This window comes from Pongo pygmaeus, chromosome 12 (genome assembly GCF_028885625.2).
Source record: "Pongo pygmaeus isolate AG05252 chromosome 12, NHGRI_mPonPyg2-v2.0_pri, whole genome shotgun sequence".
NCBI lineage: Eukaryota > Metazoa > Chordata > Mammalia > Primates > Hominidae > Pongo > Pongo pygmaeus.
Genome location: NC_072385.2, coordinates 86,138,892 through 86,159,522, shown reverse-complemented (window position 1 = coordinate 86,159,522; position 20,631 = coordinate 86,138,892). Strand labels below are relative to the sequence as shown.

The 20,631-nt window shown below is 49.9% G+C and overlaps 2 protein-coding genes across 4 annotated transcripts in view; one reads left to right on the top strand and one right to left on the bottom strand.

Annotated features, from left to right (window-relative positions):
- The window catches only part of KCNK12 (potassium two pore domain channel subfamily K member 12), a 61,994-nt gene extending 43,050 nt beyond the window's left edge, over positions 1-18,944 (bottom strand). The window contains exon 1 of the mRNA XM_054475085.2: positions 17,629-18,944. Within this exon, the coding sequence (XP_054331060.1) occupies positions 17,629-18,019 (391 nt within the window). The 5' untranslated portion in view covers positions 18,020-18,944. The remainder of the gene's footprint in view (positions 1-17,628) is intronic.
- The window catches only part of MSH2 (mutS homolog 2), a 307,179-nt gene that overhangs the window by 145,560 nt on the left and 140,988 nt on the right, over positions 1-20,631 (top strand). For 2 of the 3 annotated variants that reach the window (XM_054475084.2, XM_054475083.2), the window contains one exon: positions 9,780-12,585. The exons of the other annotated variant lie outside the window; for it this stretch is intronic. In XM_054475084.2, the coding sequence (XP_054331059.1) occupies positions 9,780-9,802 (23 nt within the window). In that variant the 3' untranslated portion in view covers positions 9,803-12,585. Of the gene's footprint in view, positions 1-9,779; positions 12,586-20,631 lie in introns of those variants that run through there. 3 annotated transcript variants of the gene reach the window in all.

Below are 20,631 nucleotides of genomic sequence, written 5' to 3'. Positions count from 1 at the left end.
GGGCTGCCCTTAGCAATCTCTGAGCAGTGAGGGGAGGGCTGCCCTGCTGAGCCCAGCTTTGGAGAAGGGGTATCCTCCTCCAGTCTCAGCCTGCTTCATTCCCCACTTTCTGTGTGGCTGCAGCATCTTCAACTGCCTTCCCCGCATTATGAGAGATGCCCACAAATCTCCAGATGCATTGTTAGAAACCCTGGGGCCCTGTGAGCATGGCGGCTCACGCCTGTAATCCCAACACTTTGGGAGGCTGAGGTGGGCAGATTACTTGAGGCCAGGAGTTCGAGACCAGCCTGGCCAACATGGTGAAACCCCATCTCTACTAAAAATACAAAAATTAGCTGGGCATGGTGGTGCATGTCTGTAATCCCAGCTACTCGGGAGGCTGAGGCACAAGAACCACTTGAACCCAGGAGGCAGAGGTTGCAGTGAGCAGGGATCGCACCACTGCACTCCAGCCTGGATGACATAGTGAGACTCTGGCTCCAAAAAAAAAAAAAAAAAAGGAAAGAAATCCCCAGGCCCACGGTCAGCCCCTTTGCCTAGATCTTCCTGTGTGGGCATGATGTCAAGAAATGAGGGGGGAATAGAGAGCAAGAAGACCCAAGATCAGCAGAGGTCATGTTGAGTCTTGTTGAGTGCCGATAACAAAATTCTGTCTTAGGCTCCTGAAAATATCTCTTACCCCCTTTTTTTTGCTCCTTTCCAAAGGCCACATGATCCCTCAGTTCCTATCCCTAGTCTCCTCTATGCAATTCATCCTGCCACAAATATTCAGCATCCTGGGCTGCCATATAAACAAATGAACAAATATTTACTGGTTCTCAGGATATGCGAGGGTCCTCCCCACGACCCTGTGAGGTAGACCTCATTGCGAAAGTATACAGCTCTTCAGTCTAATGTGACAAATTCTGCTCTTTGTTTAAAGTGTGAACACCAGTAGCTATAAAATAAAATTATAACTCATAACTCATAGATTATGAACCACTTAGAGCGCATAAAGAAACAATTCATGTTGGCAGTCCTCTTGAATAAGTTTGGAATCATATAGCAGTTCAGAGCTGAATATACAAACTAAGCACATATTCCTCAGTGATTTATCACTGATAGAGATATATAAGCTGTATTTTTTGGTTGGGGGGGGACCCAGGATCCCGCTGTGTCACCCAGGCAGAAGTACAGTGGTAAGCTCTTGATAAAGTGAGGGGACAGTTGATAATGGGCTGATTTAATGTTTGAGGTGAACAGCCAAAACAAGGGACTTCACAATTATCTGGTTGTTTGAAGGCAGTTCTAGAGACTAACAATTTAGACTAACGAGGTTGCCTGACTTAACGGCATAACTATATAGTGACTAAAGTGCCAGAATCTTCTTCTAAAACAGTCATGATCACATTACACCCCTGTTCAAGAACTCCAGTGGTTTCCTGTTGCCCCCATACCAAGTCTAAATGTTTCCACCTGGCTTTCAAAGCCCTCCAATATGACCTTAACCTATTGAAACAGTTTCACCTGTCATTGTTCCTTAACTTGCCTACCCTGCAACCTGAGAGGTGACATCAGACATACTGGAAAGAACAAAAGATCTGGGGTCAGAGAACTCAGCTCAGGGTTTAGCTTTGCCACTTACATGTGAACTCAGCCAGATCATCCATTAATAAAAACATAAGCCCACATTAGAGTGCTTATGAAATACCAGGGCCAGACTAAGTACCTGCATTCATTGTCTCATATAATTCTCCCAACCACCACATGATACAGGTGTTATTATGATTCCCATTTTATAAATGTTAAAATGGAAGCTTTGGAAGTTCATCTATTCAACAAACACAAGGTACCGTGCTAGGCAATGGGAATATAATAGTGGACAAGAGAGACAAGAACCCTGTTCTCATGGTGCAGGGAGTGAGCAGAGGTCAGGCAACAAACAAACACATAAACACATTATTTGTTCACGAACAGGATGATTTCCAAAAACGGTGCATGTTCTAAGGACAATAAGGCAGAATAGTGTGAGGGACAGTGACTAGGGGTTAGTGGGAGACATTACTGTAATCAGGGGGACCAGGGAAGGCTCCTCAAGGGTGACATTTTAGCTTTAGATATGAGGCTTGAATGTGGTTAAGAGAAGTCAGCCATGCCGTGACTCACAGAGCAGTGTGCCAGGCAGCAGGAACAGCAAGTGTAAATGCCCAGAGGTCTGATCTGGGTAAGTCCAGTGTGGCTGTAGTGCATGGAGTGAAGGGGAAAGCAGTGCCAGTGAGGCTAAGAGGGGGCACGGCCAGGTTATGCAGGGCCTTGAATGTCATGGTGAAGAGTCAGATTTTGTGCAACAGGAAGTCATTGAAGGATTTCAAACAAGCAAAGGACTTGGCCTGACTTCCACTTTTAAAGATCTCTTTGGCTGTGTGTGAAGAACAGGCTGTCAAGGAGCATAGAGAAAGCTGGGGGATTGGTTAGAACACTAACTTAGTTGCCCCAGCAAGAAATGATGGTGACAGTTGGAGTAGACTGGTTGTGATGGGCAGGGAGACAAGTGGATGGAATCAGAATGTATTATGCGGACTGAGCTGACAAGAGTTGATGATGAATTGGATATGAAAGTTTAGGAAAAAAAGAGGAATCAGGACAACTCTTTATATGGATGACATTTATTGATATGAAGACTCATGGAGCAGTGTACCAAGGAGCAGGAACAGCTTGTGAGGGGAACAGTCAAGAGTGGGATATGGTAGGAATCAGGAGTTCTATTTTGGGCTTTTAAAAGTTTTGATACATATTGAATATCCATGTGTAGATGTCATGTGGGCAGTTGGACCCATGGCTCTGAAGCTTAGTGTAGAAGATGGGTTATTCATCAATAGATAAATGGGTTAAAGCCAAAGGGTGTGAAGGGGATCAGAGTATGCCATCCCCAAATATGTCACTTTGGCACAAGGATTGTTTTGAGCTGCAGGCAATTTGGAAGCAGCAGATGCAAAGAAAGCTCCTTATCCTCCCCTCTCTGCCTAAAGGCAGGACATAAATTTCCCTTTGCCAAGATGTCGTCCTTCCCCTCTCTGTACTCTTAATCACTGGGGACCCCATTATCACTCCAGAGATTGTACAAGATTGAGTCTGCATAACAAACCTTACTAAAACCAAAGCTTATTCTCCATTAGTTTCCCCCCTATATTTATCTTCCCATAATTTACCACGTCTAGAAGTCCAAACTCCTTTTATCTCATCATTACTTCACAATTTATCACTCTTTGTTAAAATGGTATACAACTTCTTTTTAGATAATTACTTTTCTATGAAGGCCTCCATATGTACATGCAATAAATCTTTTCTCCTATTAATCTGTCTTTTAATTCAAGGCCCTAGCTGCTGAAAATAAGAATATGTAGGGGAAAAGCTTTTCCTCTACAGGTGAGAGATTGTTTGGAGACAGTCCTGAGTGAGGACTGAGCATGGGGCCCTCTCATATTGAAAGGTCACATAGAGATCCAGCAAAAAGGACCATGGAAAGCAGCCAGTGAGGATCAAGGACAGCATGATGTTCTGGAAGCCAAGAGAAAAGAGGAGTTTGAGGATAAATGGTCACCCATGTCAAATGTTGCTGAGATGCTGAGGACAGGCAAGTCATCACTGGATTTTTTAGGAAGGGGGCCACTAGGGACCTTACAATAACGTAGTCACTGGAAAGGTGGGGCTGGACTCCTGATTGAGGTGGATCCAGGGGAGAAGGGCAGGTGAGGGAGATGTTGACTATTCTTCTCAGAAGCTTTCCTGTAAAGGAGGGCAGAGAAATGGGAAAGTAGCAGGAGGGTGATGCAGGGTCTATTAAGAAGGAAGAATATACATGTTTGCATACCAATGGAGTATAAATTAACAATGCATGGGGAGTGGGTAATGACAGGAACTAAGCTCTGGAGGAAGTTAGAGGAAGTGAGACCCAGTGAAGCTGGCATTTGTAAGTGGGCACTTCATCCACTGTCACAGGAGAGAAAGCAGCTCCACATGGTGGGTGGATTTAGGGGTGTGAAGATAAGGAAGTCCCCTTCTGATTACTTTTATTTCCTCAATGGAGTGTGAAAAAAAGGTAATTAGCAGAGAGTGAGGGGAATGGGAGGCTAAAGGTGGAAGAGGGAGGATAAGTGGTGGACACAGTAGGAAGTACAGTGGGATGGGGGGGTGCTGCCAGTGTGGAGTGTCCAGCTGGTACTCAGGGTCACCAATTTAAAGTTGGACCAGTCAGCATCTCTGCATAGTTTGTTAGCCATATGCAGCTGCTTGAGGGCAGATGAAGAATAAGTGGGAAGTTGGTATTTTGATAGTGGTACAACATAGGGAGAGAGAGGCAAGGAAGTTAAGGGTCTCTGAAAAGGGAATGAATCCAAGCTGAGTTAAAAAAGAAATGCAGGCTCAAAGAAGATGGTGGAAAAATAAGAGTGGGAGTGTAAAGGACCTGTAGGTCTTACAGCCAAAGGATTATGATCTCACCCAAACAGGGTGAGATCAAAGGATGGGAGCTGGAAGCATGGGAGGTGGTGGTCAGAGGTGAGATGTTTGGAGTCAAAAACTTTGAAGGTAATGCAGTTACTAGTAATAGCAAGGACATACATAGACAGAACCAAATGACCTGCTGGGGTGGCATGGAAAGAAATATGGTTATAGATGAGATGGTTAAGGAGCCCGGTTCTTGGATGCATCATCTGTGGGAGGCTGGAGAAGGTTGGAGAGGAACTCAGTGAGGCAGACTTCAGTGAATGGGCAGGAGATGCATGCTGGCAACCCCAATGACAGAGCTTGCTATGGTTTGAATGTCTCCTCCAAAACTTAGGTTGAAATCCAATGGCTATTGTAAGACTTTAAAGAGCTGAGAACTTTAGGAGGTGATTGGGTCATGTGGGTTCTGCTCTCATGAATGGATTAGTGTCATCATCACTGGAGTGGGTTGGTTATTGTGGGAGTGGGCTCCTGATAAAAGGATGAGTTTGGGCTGATTCTGTCCCGCACTTGCTCACCATGTGATGCCTTCCACATGGATGACTCTTGCCAGATGCCAGAGCCCTCTATCATAAACTTCCCAGCCTCCAGAATGGTGAGTTAAATAAACTTGGTTTTTTGTTTGTTTGTTTGTTTGTTTGTTTTAATAAATTACCCAGTCTGTGATATTCTGTTATGGAAGCAGAAAACAGACCAAGACAAGCTAAAATTCACACCCAAGACCAGGGCCCCCAGCATTCTCTCCCTAACCACTACATTGTACTGCAAATTGTCACTTGGCAATGCAGATTTCTTCATTCTTAAAATGGATACATGAATAATGCATACCTGCCCGGCTGAACAATGCACATCAAGGAGCTTTGTAAGGCAATTTCCGTATGTTAGGCATACAATCCAATCTCTGCTTGACTGCACCAAGAGGCCCGAACAACTCCAATCAGTAGAGGTGTACGACCCACTTCAGCTCTTATTATATATTCTTCTGAACTGCCTTCTGGGTCATGTATATTGCTCACTAATTTGATGTTAGGGACTGAGATGCCTTAGGGATTTGGGGACTGTGTGAAGGTAGAAATGGCAGTAAGGTGGACTTCATGCAGCTGCTGGGTTCCTGATATTGGTTACAAGTTACATCTCTCTTTAAACATAATGGGGTATGTTGCTGCTTACAGAAGCTTTGGAATGAATCCCTTTGAGAAGCAAAGCCTTCTTTTACAAAGCAGGTCATCATCTGATCATCATATTTTACTTTTTATAAAACAGGTGCCTAGGTAGAGTTGGGAATCTTGGAAACAGCCATTCATTCAAATTTACATTGATTCCGAAAATATTTCTGTAGCCCCTCCCATGTGCCATGCCCTGTGCCAGGCATTGGAGACATGGAGGGGAATGGAGGAGATAGAGTTCTCATCTTCCAGGAACCCAGAATCTGGCAAGAGAAGCAGATGCTAAGCACACAGTCACACAAGTGATTCCATGCCAAACCAGCAGGAAGTGTGGGGAGTGACAAAGAGGGTGCTGGCAGGGGCAGGCCCTGCAGTCCCACTTCTGCACTGACACAGGCAAGGACCTCTTCCCTGCCTGCCACTGAGGCTGCCAGACCTTCAGAATTAGCTCCCATGCGATCTCAGCTTTCTTTCCCGACCTTCCATTTTAGAAGAGAACCCAACAATCCAAACCTGCATGGCCTCCAAAATGCACCCCGCCCCTAGGAAATGCCAACACACTCAGCACAGGCAGAGGCCCGTGCCTACCTTTCCCTCTCGCACCTGGGCTGTCCCTGCAGCATTCCTGGCAGGTCCTGGTGTCAGCAGCTAAACAGGCTCACACGAGGCACTCAGAATTCAGAACACTTGGCAGCAGGGAAGAGGCTCATGGCCATTTGGAAAGGATTAGAGAGGAGTCACGCGGAGTGCGATTCGGAGTTTGCGTTTATCTCAACTGAAACTTTCCAGAAAGCTGGGACAACTGATTCCAATAAAAGCTTCCCCAAGTATTTTTGGAGGCATTGTGATGGTGCTGGGCCGTGTGGGTGGGGGTGGCTTTTCCTGGTTTGTGGAATTGCATTTCATTACTGATTAAACTTCCGTCAAATGTGTGAAGCAACCTCCAGTTTCTAAGGAAGGTGTCCTGGCCAGGTGAAGAGAAAAGGTAGAACCACTGGACTGAGAGGTGGAATTGAGCAGGGCCTCCTTATGGCTAAGAGATGTGGCCAAGGCCAGGGCCAGATAGGATATCTGAGTCAGTGGGAAAACTAGGACCAGAAGCCCTCCTAGTTCAGAACTGAACTTTTCCTGCTGCTTTCTGGGGGTAACAAGGGCTGAGGCTTAGAATTGTCTAGTTTGGTTTCAGTCCAGGGCAGGGTCAGGATAAGGACCCAGCTGACTCAGAGAGCCGTGGAAACAGCACTGCCAGGGAGGGGAGCTCCAGAATGAGCTGGCTGCCCTGCTGCACACCTGCCAGCCACTGAGAGAGCATTAAAGCAACGGGCCAGCAGAGGTGCTCATGCACAGCCAGCCCCTCCAGCTGTAGGGGTGGGGAGCCCGGCAGGGAGGCCCTGGGAGGTTCTGGAAACCTGGCCTGGGCCCAGCTTGCTCAGTTTTTATTTTTTTGTTGTTGTTAATTTCCAGCAGTCCAGGGTTTTCAGTTACTCATTCATTCCATCCACTCAACATATCTTGATTAATCACCTACTTTGTGCCAAGTATTATGCTCCATGATTGACAGAAATTACCTCTTTGCTGCACTTCCAAGTAGTCATTCAATGCATAGCTGCTGCCATCATGGTTATTATCATGTTAGTAATTGTAACAGTGACAAACACTACTAAGATGTAGCTTCTGAGGTGGAGAAAGAAGAAACTAAGTTTTCTGCATACCTACTATGTGCTGGGTCCTGGGCCAGCTTTAGACACATCTTAACCCACTGAACAGTGGCTTACTTCACAGATGGGGAAGCTGGCATAGAAACAAATGATTGTCACAGGTCTGAGGGCAGTAAGAGGGACTTCACAGTAGGTCCCTCTCTAGTGGCACCATTTGAGCTGGATCTTGAAGACTGATTTCACCTGGTAGAAAATAGGGAGGAAGGGAAAGGCATTCCAGGTGGAGAGAACAGCATATGCAACAGCCTAGAGGCTTAAAATGTGAGGTAAGGGGGACAGAAGTTAAGGGTGGCTAGAGAAGAGAGTAGCACTGGCAGGTGCTTGGTGCAAGGTCTGGGCAGGGTCTGCCCCAGGACATGACCTTTGGCAGAGTCTCCTTCAAGCCAACCAGCCTTCAGGAGGCGAGATCTGAGCTGGCCATGTCCCCAGGCTTTCCTTGCTGGTGTGCTTAAAGGAGGCCCTCCTGTTTTTTTTGGTTTTCTGTCCTGCCTGTCCATGCCCACTGCAGCTGTTTCCAGTGCAAGGCTGAGGGTTCTCAGGTCTGGGCAGGAGCTCAGTCCTCTTCAACAAGTTCCCAGAGCTCTGGTGAGCTCTGTGGGAAGCACGTGCTCTACCCTCTCCGATCTGGTTAGCAGCCTCCTTCACAGAGAGGTACTAGGTGGCGAAGGATGGGAAGCAGGCAGCCCTCGCTTTAGTGTAGCCACTGACACTGCCAGAAGCACAGCACAGCCAAATCCCAGAGTCCCCAAACTGTGCTTCAGCTCTCGCTGATGCCTCCTCATCCTCCTTCTCCACCCACACAACCCTGCAGACCCCAGACTGGGCTGTGGTTCTTCCCCCTCTGTGGAACTGCACAATTCAGAACAGCAGAGATCTTGAGCAGTCAGGAACCCTGGATCCTCTATTCTGCCATTGATTGACTTGCTGTGTGATGCCAAGAAAGTTGCTTAACCTCTCTGAGCCTGTCATCTGTGAAATGGGATATAATTTTCTTTGCTGTCCTAGGATTTTTGGGAGCTTACTGAGTAAACACAGATAAAAACACAGTGAACTGGCAAACATGACATGTGGCAGGGAGGGGAGTCAATCAGGGAGACCAACAATGCCTCAGTGATCCCCCTCACTCCCCAGAACAAAGGCATTGGCTGCTGGCATGATGGAGAGTTCGGAAAGGGAAGATGCTCGTGGGCTCTGTGGCCTCCCCTGGCCCCAGATCCTGTCCTGCCCCGGGAGGCTTCTGCCTGGGAAGGGGGTCCCAGTGCTTCCTCCACCCACCAGGGAGCCATGGTAGCCCCGGGGTGCAGGGAGCAGCAGCCTGGCGCCCACACATGGGGCTATTTGCTGCAGTGCCTTCCTTCAGCGACCTTCACCCAGCAGCCATGACACTGGACCCACCTCAGAGAAGTGTGGCGGGACCTGGCCTCAGCCAGCATCTGGCTTCCCTGCTACTCTTCAACTCCATGACCTCCTCCTCAGCCTAAGCACTGCCAAGAGACCTCAGCACACCTGGAAAACAAGGAGGGTGGCCAGGGGTGTGGCTGCCCAGGGCTCTGCTCTGGGTGTGGGGGGGCAGAGAAGCACTGGATGTCACTGGTCTAACTCACCACTCAATCATTCATTCAGTTATCCACCAATTATGTCCTTGACAATGATTAAAGAGCACTGCACCTATGAGGGATGATTAAGATATTCTAGTTGAGGACCCAAAGAAAATGCATTTTCAAAAGTACCCTTCCAGGCCGGTTATGTAACAGCATAGGACACAACACACCCGAGAGGCAGTGACCAACCAGAGTGCAGCAGGTGCCACACAGCAGGGGGGCTGAGGCCCAGAGGACTAGACCATGCACAGGGTGATGTGGCTGGGTGAGCTACAGGGAAGGAAATGTGCCTTGGCCTCCCGTCCTTCACAGAGAGGCAGGGCAGGGCTCACCAACAGGGTTGCCGAGATCTGGGGAGCAGATGCTACTCAGGGTTACAAGGCACTGCACCCATGGCTTAGAGCCTTCAGTCTTTAAAGTAACCCCATGGGGGTAAGAACCATCATGGTCTTCACTTTAGAGAGGAGGCAACTGAGGCAAGGAGAAGTATATCCACTCACCGAAACCACACAGTTTGAATACTTAAGAATTAGGACATGAATCCAAGCAAGCAGGCTGGCTGCAGTGCTGGTGTGTTTGGAGTCGACACTAAACTATACTGGAAGGATATGAGCCAATAGTCTTCCCAGATATAAGAACATCTGAGCTAAGAAGGGGCTCAAAGGACCTTGGGCATTCCCTTCTTTTAGTAAGGGAGAAACTGAGGCACTGAATGGTGATAGGTCCTGCCTAAAGCCACGCAGCCAGTTAGTGGCAGAGCCAGGTCTAGACTCCTAGTGCCCGACTCACCGCTGTTCTCTCTACCCTAGCGACTCCAAGTGCATCAGCATAGGCATTGCCAGGAGCTCATGAGGAATGCAGACTGTCAGGTCCCACCCCAGACCTACTCAACAGAAACTACATGGTAAGCAGATTCCCAGGTGACTCCAGGCACCTTACAGTTTGAGAAGCACTGCTGCATGCTATCCTACCTTCCTGGTCTGTAACATCTGTTGCTGTGAGTATAAAGACACTGTGAACATTGTAAAATCTGCAATTACAAGATTCTGGATGCTTCATCCTGAGGTCACCTTGGAATGAGATCCTCTGGGATCTGGAGGAAGCAGATGGAGGAGAAACCCCAGAGCTCAATTTTTCTAAGGGCCCAGGCACACCAGTTACCACTGACCTGCTAGTAAGCCAGGAACTTAGCCCCGGGTTGGGGGTTGGCCAAGCGCAGGGAGGAGGCAGCACTCACAAGACAGAGTCCAGAGCATTCTCCACCATAGCCAGTGGCCACTTGGAGAGGGGACCTAGAGTCCCCTGGTAGATGGCTAGGGAATGGCAGCGTTTGGGGTAGAACTTCCTGGGGCCAGAGTCTCATAGCAGTGGTGGCAGCCAAGAGTTGGCTTAGGGTGAGAGCCAAGGGGCTTCAGTACCCTTCTTCATTCTCTACCAGCACCTCCCCAACCTCCTGGAAAGTGCTGTGCTTCCTGCAGTTTCAAGCCCCTCCACCCCCTGTTCCTCACCAACTCTCCCTGTGTAGAAACTCTGCAAAGAGTATGACTGTGTCTCTTAAAAAAACTCTGGTGAGGATCAGAGGCTGGACTCTGCCCAAAGCACCCACCTTGGGCTCCACACACTTTCCAGATTGCTGGCTGGTGGCCCCATGCAGAGCCCCAGACCCCGGAAAGTCAGTGGAACTGGACGGAAAAAATGGAAGGGCCAGAAAACTTGGGGAGGACTCCAGAGCTGGGGGTGACACAGGAATAGACCAACGGCCTTTTGTTGTTTCCAAGATCCTCTGAATCTGAGGCAGCCAAACAAGGCAAGGGAGTGCTGCTCCAGGTGTCAGGGATGGGGACACTTACTGAACACTTACCCAAGGCTACCACCACCATCTCCAGATCAAGCAAGAGTTTTTACCCAAAGCCTCCTCACAAGTCACTCAGCCTGCCTTCTGCTCCTCAGATGCCCACCCTTCTCTCCAGCTCCTCCCCTCTGTATGCAGGGCAACACTCACCCCTTCTGGGAAGCCTTGGTGCCCTCTCAGAACTGTGCTGGATTCTCTACTTGTCTATGTGAGCAGTGTGTGTGTGTGTCCGTGTGTGCTGTTTGTGAGTGTGAGAATTATGTGTGTAAGAAAGGGTGTGGGAGAGTGAGAGAGATACACCTACCTTTGGCAATACTGATGTAACTCTTCTAGGGAGGATGAGAGCTCAGGCTCTCAGCGAATCCCCCTTTGACTTGCTGGGTAACTTGGGCAACCTCTCCTCCTCTCTGAGCCTTGTGTAAAACGAGGAACGAGGGTAAATTGACCCTCTTTGGGCTGGTCTTGGAGATGCTCTGGGGCTCCTCAGAGAAGACTTCAGGGAGTGGGTAGCAACTAAGGAAAGGCCCACTGGTCCGGACTCCGGCCCCCACCCCCAATTACAACAGCTCTGCTCCTATTTGCTATAATGGGCTGATTGTTGGCTTTTGTTGACAAAATGGTCTACATGCCTGGGGAAAGTTCTGAAGGATCTTTGTGGTGCTTCCAGCTAGAACACTCTAGGAGTGTATCTTTGCTCCATTCGGCACAATTCTGAGCTGTTCGACACTGGGGCCCTTGGGCATAGTCAAGACTGAGTGGAAATACATTCTCTCTCATCTGGGTTGGCCCAGGAATAGCGGCAGACCATTCCTGGGAGTCCAGGGGAGAGCAGGGGGGTCCAGGTACCTTTCTTTTCTCAGTTTTTGATGGCCTGGCAGTGCCCCCACCTGTTTTTTCTTCTTATCTTTCTCCATTCTCCCAGAACTTCCCAAAGGAAGCTGCTCTCATTAAAACAAGGGAGGTTGAAGATCCTAATGCCACAGCCTGTTCAGGAGGCAACTCACCTCCTGGAACTGAGTGCAATCCTGGAGAAAACCAAGTGGATATGTGGCCCCTTTCCATTGAGTAATTAGCTGGATAACTGTTCAGTCGCTGCTAGGCTTTGTAGAGGCATAGGCTCAGATACAAAGAGACCAGACAGTCTCTCGCTCCAAAGGGGCTGGCCACAAGCACCATGAAGACAGCAGTACCCACTGACTCAGCAATTTCACCAGCTGGAAGTCATCCCAAGGAGATATCACAGAAAGAAAAGGCCATCTTGCATAAAGATGATCACTGTGGCATTACTCAAAATAGCCCCAAACTGGGAAATGCCCAGCTATCCAGCAATAGGGGTAGTGAATTACAGAACATCAACTAGATGGAATATTATGCACCCACTAAAATTAGGCTACGTGAAAACACAGAAACAACATCAGTAATAAAATGTTAATAAAACAGAAGCAGCTCAGTACACATCAGTTAGTTTCCTTTCTGTTTCCTACAAAAGGCATGACAAGGAACTTCAGGGGAATGTGCAAACATGAAGAGTTGTGTTAGTGCAGTGATATCATGAATGACTTGCTCTCTTATTCATATAATAAATAATTATTGTTTACTATGGGCTAGGTCTGATGCTGGGTGCTGAGGATGGAGCAGTGAATGGTAATACATTTCCTGCTCTCCACCCAGAGTTTCAAATTTAAGGAGATATTTTCTTCCTAAATGTCCTTCAAAGCTTTCACAGCATCATCTTTCAATAAAAAATAGTTGATGAGACTGGGCATGGTGGCTGGTGGCTCCCGGCTGTAATCCCAGCACGCTTAAAGGCTGGGGTAGCAGGATTGCTTGAGCCCGGGAGTTTGACATCAGCCTGGGCAATGTAGCGACGCTCTGTCTCTTAATAAAAAAAAAAAAAATTAGCCAGGTGTGGTGATGTGTGCCTGTGATCCCAGCTTCTTGGGAGGCTGCGGTGGAAAGACTGCTTGTGTCTAGGAGGTTGAGGCTATGGTAAGCTGTGTTTGCACCACTGTACTACAGCCTGGGCAATGGAGTAAGACTGTGTCTCTTTAAAAAAAAAAGTTGATGAGAGAAATACGCAAGGAAGGGTGCGCCTCTCCTTCTGGATAATGTATTTCATTCCAGATATCAAAACTATCTCCAGCTGGATTACATACATGTTAGAAGAAAGTTGAATGTAAACGTGGTAGTGGCATTTTGGGCTTATAATGTCTTAGTTTCCTTTGTAGCAAAAAGAGTTTTAAAAAATCCATGTTGAAAAAGAGGGAAAAAGTTAGGACTTGTTACTAATCTCGTGGCTGAATAATTAAGTGTGCCTAATTCTGAAAGTAGCAAGCTAAATTATGCAGTGCCAAAAGTGACAACTCTTATACCTACACCATCCCGTCTACAGCGGCATGATTTTAGCTTTATAGCTAAAAAACACTGCCAGAAAACCTAATAAAAGGAAGTAAAAATATTTCTGTTTATATCAAGCTGCCATTTGAGAAAGATTTTAAAATATGTTCTTTCCTATGTGTAAATCTGACAGCAGATGCATAATTAAAACCCCAGTGGAGAGTTTCCATTTAATCTTTTCAAAGTTAACTGATAAATATCCTTTAGGATGTGAAGTGATGGGTTAATTCTCTTTGTATTGTTTGGAATATCTTTGAGCTGGAATACTGTCTTCAAGAATATTGTTTTGTGCTAAAAGAACACAAGACAGTATCTTTATCGTTAGGAGTTCATACAATCACAGGAAGTGCAGACAACATGCCAAAGGCCACACATGCATCTATGATGAGCGATGCTTGTCTTAGATGTTTGTTAATTGGCGGAATGAATAAATGGATATATTCACATTAAAACAAACTTGATTTCAACCCCTAGGGAATATGTCACATAGCATAAATGGGAGAAATAATAATTACCCAGGATTTCAGTTCAGTGTAAGCAATCGGTATGAATAATTTAGACTACAAAGTGGATTTTTATTTCGCTTGAGCTATTCAGATTAACTTTCTACACAGCCTGAACGGCTGCTGAATAATCACGGGCAAAATTTTCCACTGGTACCGCACTGTATAGACACACGTGTATCTACATGATTGCAAACTGCCCAGCTGTGGATATGGGGCCCTGTTCAAACCAAATGTCAGGACAAACATTCTACTTCATCGTGGTGTTCCATGTAACCTTGAGTACACACAGCCATACCTGAACCTTTCATTACGTCTTCCACCAGGTGAAAGCCCATTCCTGCCCCTTCTTCCCCTCCTCTATACACATGTACTCTCAAGAGTGTGTGTGCACATGCACACACACGTGCACACACACATACACACACAGGTGCAAAAAAAGGCAGAAAGCAAGTGACTTCTGTCCTTAGACCACAGTTTGCCAGAAGTTCTCCTACTTGCTAGTACCCCATCTCTGCCCTTTAGGCTGGCTCTTGCCTGTCTAGCTAGCTAAGACGTGCCAGCTGGTTCTAACTTGTCTGGCCTGTAAATCTGTCTTGTCCTTCAAGTTTTCTCTGGACTTAATAAGTTGATGACGTGACCAATAGACCAGCAGACCAGTCCCTGCCCTGGTTACACACATACACTCTCTCTCATACTCAGACAGACAGACACTATTAAATATTGCAATCTCAAACAAGAACGTTCCCACCAATTATATGCATGAAATTGGTGGATATTGCACAACTTGGTTTCTGGACCTAGCTGAACCCCTCATTAACTGTGTGACCACTGACAAGTCCCCTAACCCTGTGCCACATGAGATTGGACCAAAAAGGTCCCCTTCTTGTTCTAATCATCTTCAGTGAGGATGGCCAAGATATGTTGCTCATAAATGCTGTGATCCAGCTGCCCATGTTGGAATATGCCTTAATCTCTGCCATGCAGAATAAGCTTTAACCTTTCAAAATACAGCCTGATACATACAATCATGTTATGGAATGAATGGAAGGAAAGATTTCCTATACTAAAGTCTAGATGAATCATATATCTGGGTCTACACAACACACATACACACATACATATGTCCTTTTCATTAGGCAGTATAAATAGCTGAATCAAATCATTTTGTTCCCCTGAATTCCACAGCACTGTATGAACCATATACACTGTGATACTCACTCATCAAATAAAATTGAGTATGTGCTAATTTTCCTCTTCATTGGATAAAGAGTCATATAAAGAATCCTGACTGCCCATATTTTGTGGACTGAGCTTTGGCTCCCTGATCTGTTGAACCCATAAAAGCATCAATAATAATAATAATTGTCTCTGAAGATTCAGGCCATTTAAGAGAAAGGAACTATGTAAGCAGAAGAGAAACTGACCTGTGGAGATCTTAAACCTCATCCAAATGCATTTTGCAAAGAGAAAGCTGAAATGCCAATTATGCTACTTGGGGATTCAGCAGAACTTATCTGACTGATGGAAGTGAACAATTTGAACCACTGACCCCAGAATATCCCAGCAGGGGCAATAACCAGCAGAGACCCAGCTACTTGTGTGGCTGTCTTGGCATCCTCACAGAGGGCTGGTTCAACCCTGAGCTGTACACGGGCTAGTTTGAAAGTTTCCCCGCAGATTTTGGAAGCAACGTGCTGGGTCACTCGTAACATAACCACATGCTTCAGTGTAGCCCTCCTACATTGCTTGCCTACATCTGAAAACACAAATCAAGAAAGAGAATATAGCTCCTTTCCACTTGACTAAAGAACAGTCAATCCTGCCAGTAGACTAAAGGCTGGGGCATGGAACAATTTCCCAACACGCTAACTTGATTTTGTGTAAATTGCTGAAAGAGAAGCTTTAGAAGCTGTGGCTGGGCTCAGAATCAGTGCCTCCAAAGGAGCACCGAACGATAGATTGATGGAGCTCATCAGAGAGGCACAGAGACCACAGGCCATTGGAATAGGGCCTTATTTGGATGGACTCATGGCCCAAAAAGGAAAGGGACACTGCCAACAGCTTCCCCTTTAGCCTGTGGGTTCCATTAGGAAGCCAGAACATGTCACCGGGAAAAAGTGCTATGACCACCCAATATGTGCACAGGTGCCTCTAGGTAAAAGAAAGGGAAACGACGTGTTTACAAGGGGAAGAGCACAAGTCAACAATGAGCTATGGATGCATGATGTCATCCTCCAGGACTAAGCATCCTTAGTACTTTTAGAGCACTTAAAAAAAAAAAAAAACTCTAGTTGCTATAGCAACTTGATGCAGCTCTTAAAAGGGGATTTTTTTTGAGGGGGTCATTTTATATCTTCTATCACCATAACAACATGATATAGCTTTTTAAAGGGTATTTTTATCCAATTTGTGTGTGCCTTGGACTTGGGCCATATTTGCCTTTTCTATTTAAAATAATCAGATCAAGCATGACACATGAAAAATCACTGAAGGCAAGGAAGTGCTTTCATAGACTATACATATACACTTAGAGAGACATCTCTAGCTGCTCATATGCTGCACATGGAGGCAGCCTCTCTCCCTGCCTCCAACCAGCCATCTGCTGTGGCTTATCCTGGGCAGTTACAGTCCATGCCTCTGTGTCTGAACTGGCATACCAAACCACTCCAGAAGGTGTGTCTATGAAATCCCTCACTTCTCAAGCCCAGCAAATCCAGCCCCCTCCTCCAAAACTGCACAGGAGACAGTGCCTTAGGGTGACTAGAGGTGTGACCAGCCTAGTGCCTTCTTCCATCCTGGGATTCAAAGCAGGAGTGGGGGACACACACAGCTTTGTCAAGGTGATAAGCATGCATTTCTGCTGCACTCTATACAGATGAGCAACCGAGAGTGGGGGCTTTGTTTCACATGACACCCAGGTCCCAGGGAAAGTGGGGGATGGGAAAAGTGAGTGAGAGGAGAGGAAGAAAGAGGAATGAAGGGGTGGATGGAGAGCAGGGGTGGCTCCAGAATTTCTCCACAGGAGCTCAGAGGCAGCAATCTGGCCGCAGAGAGAGGGGTGGGGGCTTGAAGGACTATTTACACAGTATTCTTCATAAGGTTGAGAAAACGTGAACTGTTTATATCCAAAAAAAGAGAAAAGAGATGATGGAAAGAATAGGGGAACTATCCCTGCTCCCAGCTACCCCTTGGTACCACTAATGGTTGGAAAAAGTGGCAAGGGAACAAAAAAAGGGTCAAGAAATTGGAGAAGGGGCTGGGAGTTGGGGGAGAACACAAGGAAGGGAGGCAGAACAACAGCAGCTGAAGTCCTGGCCTCAGGCTAACAGGCTTTACTTTGGGGGGCGGTATAGATTGTAGGAGAAGCAGGTGGGAAGGAGATCTAGGGAAAGTGATTCTGGGGCAAGTGGTCACCCTCTCCAGGGTAAAGGAGTTAGAGGCCACTGAGGGGAAAAACAGGATAAAGGAAGAAAGCGGGGGAGACTATGAAAAGAAATAAAAGCGCTGAGGGTGGAGGGAGAAAGGGCTTTTGAGATCATCCTGGAGAGGAAACTGAGGCCTGGGGGTTGTGGATGGAAAACAGGAAGGAACCGGTAGCCCTTGGCACGTATTCTTAGAGGAGAAAACGGAGGCTCACAAAGGTCAGGTCACGGAGCCGGCCAGTGTTGGAGTACAGGCGGCCCGAGGTGAACGCCAGAGGTGGGCTTTCCTCCCTCACTGAAAGCCGGGAGGGAGAGAGAGAGAGAACGGGGGCCGGCGGAGAAGAGGGCGAGACAAAAGTAAGCAAAGGGAGATTAGAAGGGAAGGGAGAGCCGAGGAACGCGGACCGAGCGGCCGAGCAGTGGAAAGGGCGGCAGGTGAAAGGCACAGAGAGGAAAGATGCGCGGGGAACGCGCCGCTCACCTATGGTTGACACCACGGTGCCCACGAAGTAGAAGGCGCCGGGAAAGTCCCAGCGCGGGCGCAGCGCGTCGGCGCGGACGCCGGCGGCCAGCGCGGCCTCGTAGTGCCGGAGGAAGGCGCGCAGCTCCGGCTCGGCCACGCCGTGCGCAGCGCTGAAGTTGCGCAGCGTGGCGCCCCAGCGCGCCCGCGCCTCCGCCTCGCCGGGGCTCTCCAGCGCCGAGAAGACTGTGGCACCCGCCACCAGATAGAGGCCGATGAGCGCCGCCAGCAGCACGAAGCGGCCGGTGTCCTCGTTGAGGTGCGAGCGGCGGCAGCAGCAGCAGCAGCAGGAGGGGCGCGGCAGGCGGCGGCGGCTACGGCGGGGCGGGGGCCGGGGGCTGCGGGAGGACATGGTCCGGAGCTCAGCCCCGGGGCCGGGGCGGCGCTCGGGGCCCGGGCCACGACATCCCCCCGGCGGGAGCAGGAGCGTGAGGATGGTGGCCAGGGGTCCGGGGCCGCCGCAGAGCCCCTCGCCGCCTTCGCAGAGCCCCTCGTCGCCTTCCCAGAGCCCGGACAGAGGGGCGCCTCCGCCTCCTCCCCGGCGCTCAGGCCACACGCGAGTCCCGTGGCCCAGCGGGTGCCCGGGCAGGGGCGCTCCTCTCCGCGCCCCGACGCCTCGCCGGCTCCCGCGGCTCCTTACCCGCCGCTGTCGGGCGCGGGGCTCCGCAGCTAGGCCCCTGCCGCCCGGTGGCCGGCGTCCGCGGGGCCCCGGGCCTCATACTCCTCTCCAGACAGGCCGCGGGCTGCGGGCGGTGTGGGCCGTGGAGCCCGGGCGCCTAGGACCGGGACGCGGCAGCAAGGCGGGGAGAGAGCCCCCGGGGGTGTCCCATGAGGCGTTCGGGCTCGGCGGCTCCTAGGTGCGGGCTGTGCGGGCAGTTCTGCTCCCGCCCCCGGGGCTGAGCTTGGCGGCGTCGGCTTCGGAGCCTCGGAGCCGAGCCGAGTCCGGGGAAGCGCTCCTTTCTCAGCTCCAGCCGAAGAGCCGCCCGGCAGGGAGAGGCGGAGTCACTGGCGCCCGGGGCGGGGTGTTGGGGAGGGGTGAGTAGGGACAGGAGGGAGGGGGTGGAGAGTTGGGCTGCTGCGACGCCTCCCGGTGGCTCTGGCGGCACCAATGCGGGGCACCGGAGCAGGTGTCCGACTGCGGTGCGGGCTACCACTCCGCTGGGGAACCTCGTCTTGCTCCTCCCTGCGCTTCGCCTCTGGAATCCCTCCCTTATCTCATGCCGCGGTGAAACTTTGCTCAAGTTGGTGGTGCTCTGAGGTCTCCAGGGCTGGAGGCCGCGCGACGCGAATCGCCGACACTGGATTCTCGGGCGCTAGTCCGAAGTTTAAGTTCCCTTCGTTCACTCCTTTGCCCTGGATCGAACCGCAGCCCCAGGACGCAGCGGGTTCCATTGGAAACGGGGAATCGGGGAGAGGCGGTCGCTGGGCTCCGGGCGACCTGGGAACGAGGGCGTTTGCTCCCCCTCCCGACCGAGCGGGCGGCCGGCGTCAGCACCGCGGACAGCGCATCGGTGCCGCAGCCGCGGGCGGGCGCCGCTAGGGCTGCAGGGGTCCGAGGCGCGGGCAAGGCTGCTCACCCCGCTGCGCTGTGCACCCCAAACCCTCCCTGTTTTCCTTTCCACCTCCCGTGTGCACCCCCCTACCCGCCACCCGAGGCAGGTGCGGTCGTTGAAGCAGGCTGCTGACAGGGCGGGGACGCTGCGGAATAGAGACGGGGGAGGAGTCAAGCGCGGGTAGGGGGCCAAGGTGCCACCGGGAGAAAGGGCCCAGGCCCGGCGGACTGCCGGGCTCCTCTCGCCACCCCAGCTCACCGACCCCTCTAGCCCAGGGCGGGGAATAAGACCCTGGCTGCGGTAGAGAGTAGAGGAATAGAGGAGGTGTAGGGGAAGCTCACTAGCAGCTCCCTTGAGGCCGGCGCGGGGAACGGTGTGCTATGGAACGCCCCTGGGAAATGGTCGCCCCCCTACGCCCCACCGCGGCAGGAAAAGACGACGGATGCCCCGCGCGGCTGTGGGTGCTCCTCTGCTGGACACAAGCCGGCTTTGCCGGGGCCACAAAAGTTCTGGCGAGGAACACCCTCAGTACAGGCGGAAAATCATCCTCTTCGGGCAGCCAGCTCCTTCCGTGTCCTCCCCCTTACTATGGACTGCGGGAAGCAAGACCCTGGTGATGATATGATGGCAGAAAATAAAAATAATAGTGGTGACTGTACTTAGATATCCCAGGTGGGTGAGCGGTGGCAAAAAGCAGACCCCTGCCCCCTGCCCTCCCGTCCATTTCCAATCCGGGGCTAAGGTCAACCCAAAGTGGTGGCAGCAGCCTCAGTCAATTATGGGTCATAGTACTAAAAGTGTTCCCTCCACTACTCACTGAGCATTTCACGCCTTCGAAACTAGGGCCGGTCGCAGAATGAGAGGTGGACTGCAGACAGGAGAGTTGCTGAAAGCTGAAAGGCATCTGACTTGGGGTGTTGATTGTCCCAAACCAGGGTGCTCTGGAGATTTGGTTCTTCCCAGATATGCTGCCTCAGTTTATAGATGGAGCCAAGTACACTTCCCTCTGTGGTAGGGACAGATGGGTGGAAACTCCACCACCACCATGTCAGAGCTTGGCTTCCTGGCACTGGATGGCATGTGGCTAGTTTTGCAGGGCTCTTCTTACAATGGGCCTAGGGTATCTTTGTGTGAGGGGGAGAATATCTTATCCACCAAGAAAGTTGAACCTCCCTCTTTTCTGGAGCACAGTAGAAGGTGTATACAAACACAAATTTTTGTTATTGCAGACTATTGTTGTTATTGCCAAAACAGTCAACTCTTTCTCCAAGGCTTTGGCTCCCCTGGACTCTCCACAGATGCTGCCTTAGGCCCTGTTCCCCCAGTACCCCCACTCTTACAGCTTCAGCACACAGTGAGGACAGCCCTGTCATGGACCTCTGGGGCTGGATTCCGCTTGGCTGGTCAGCTC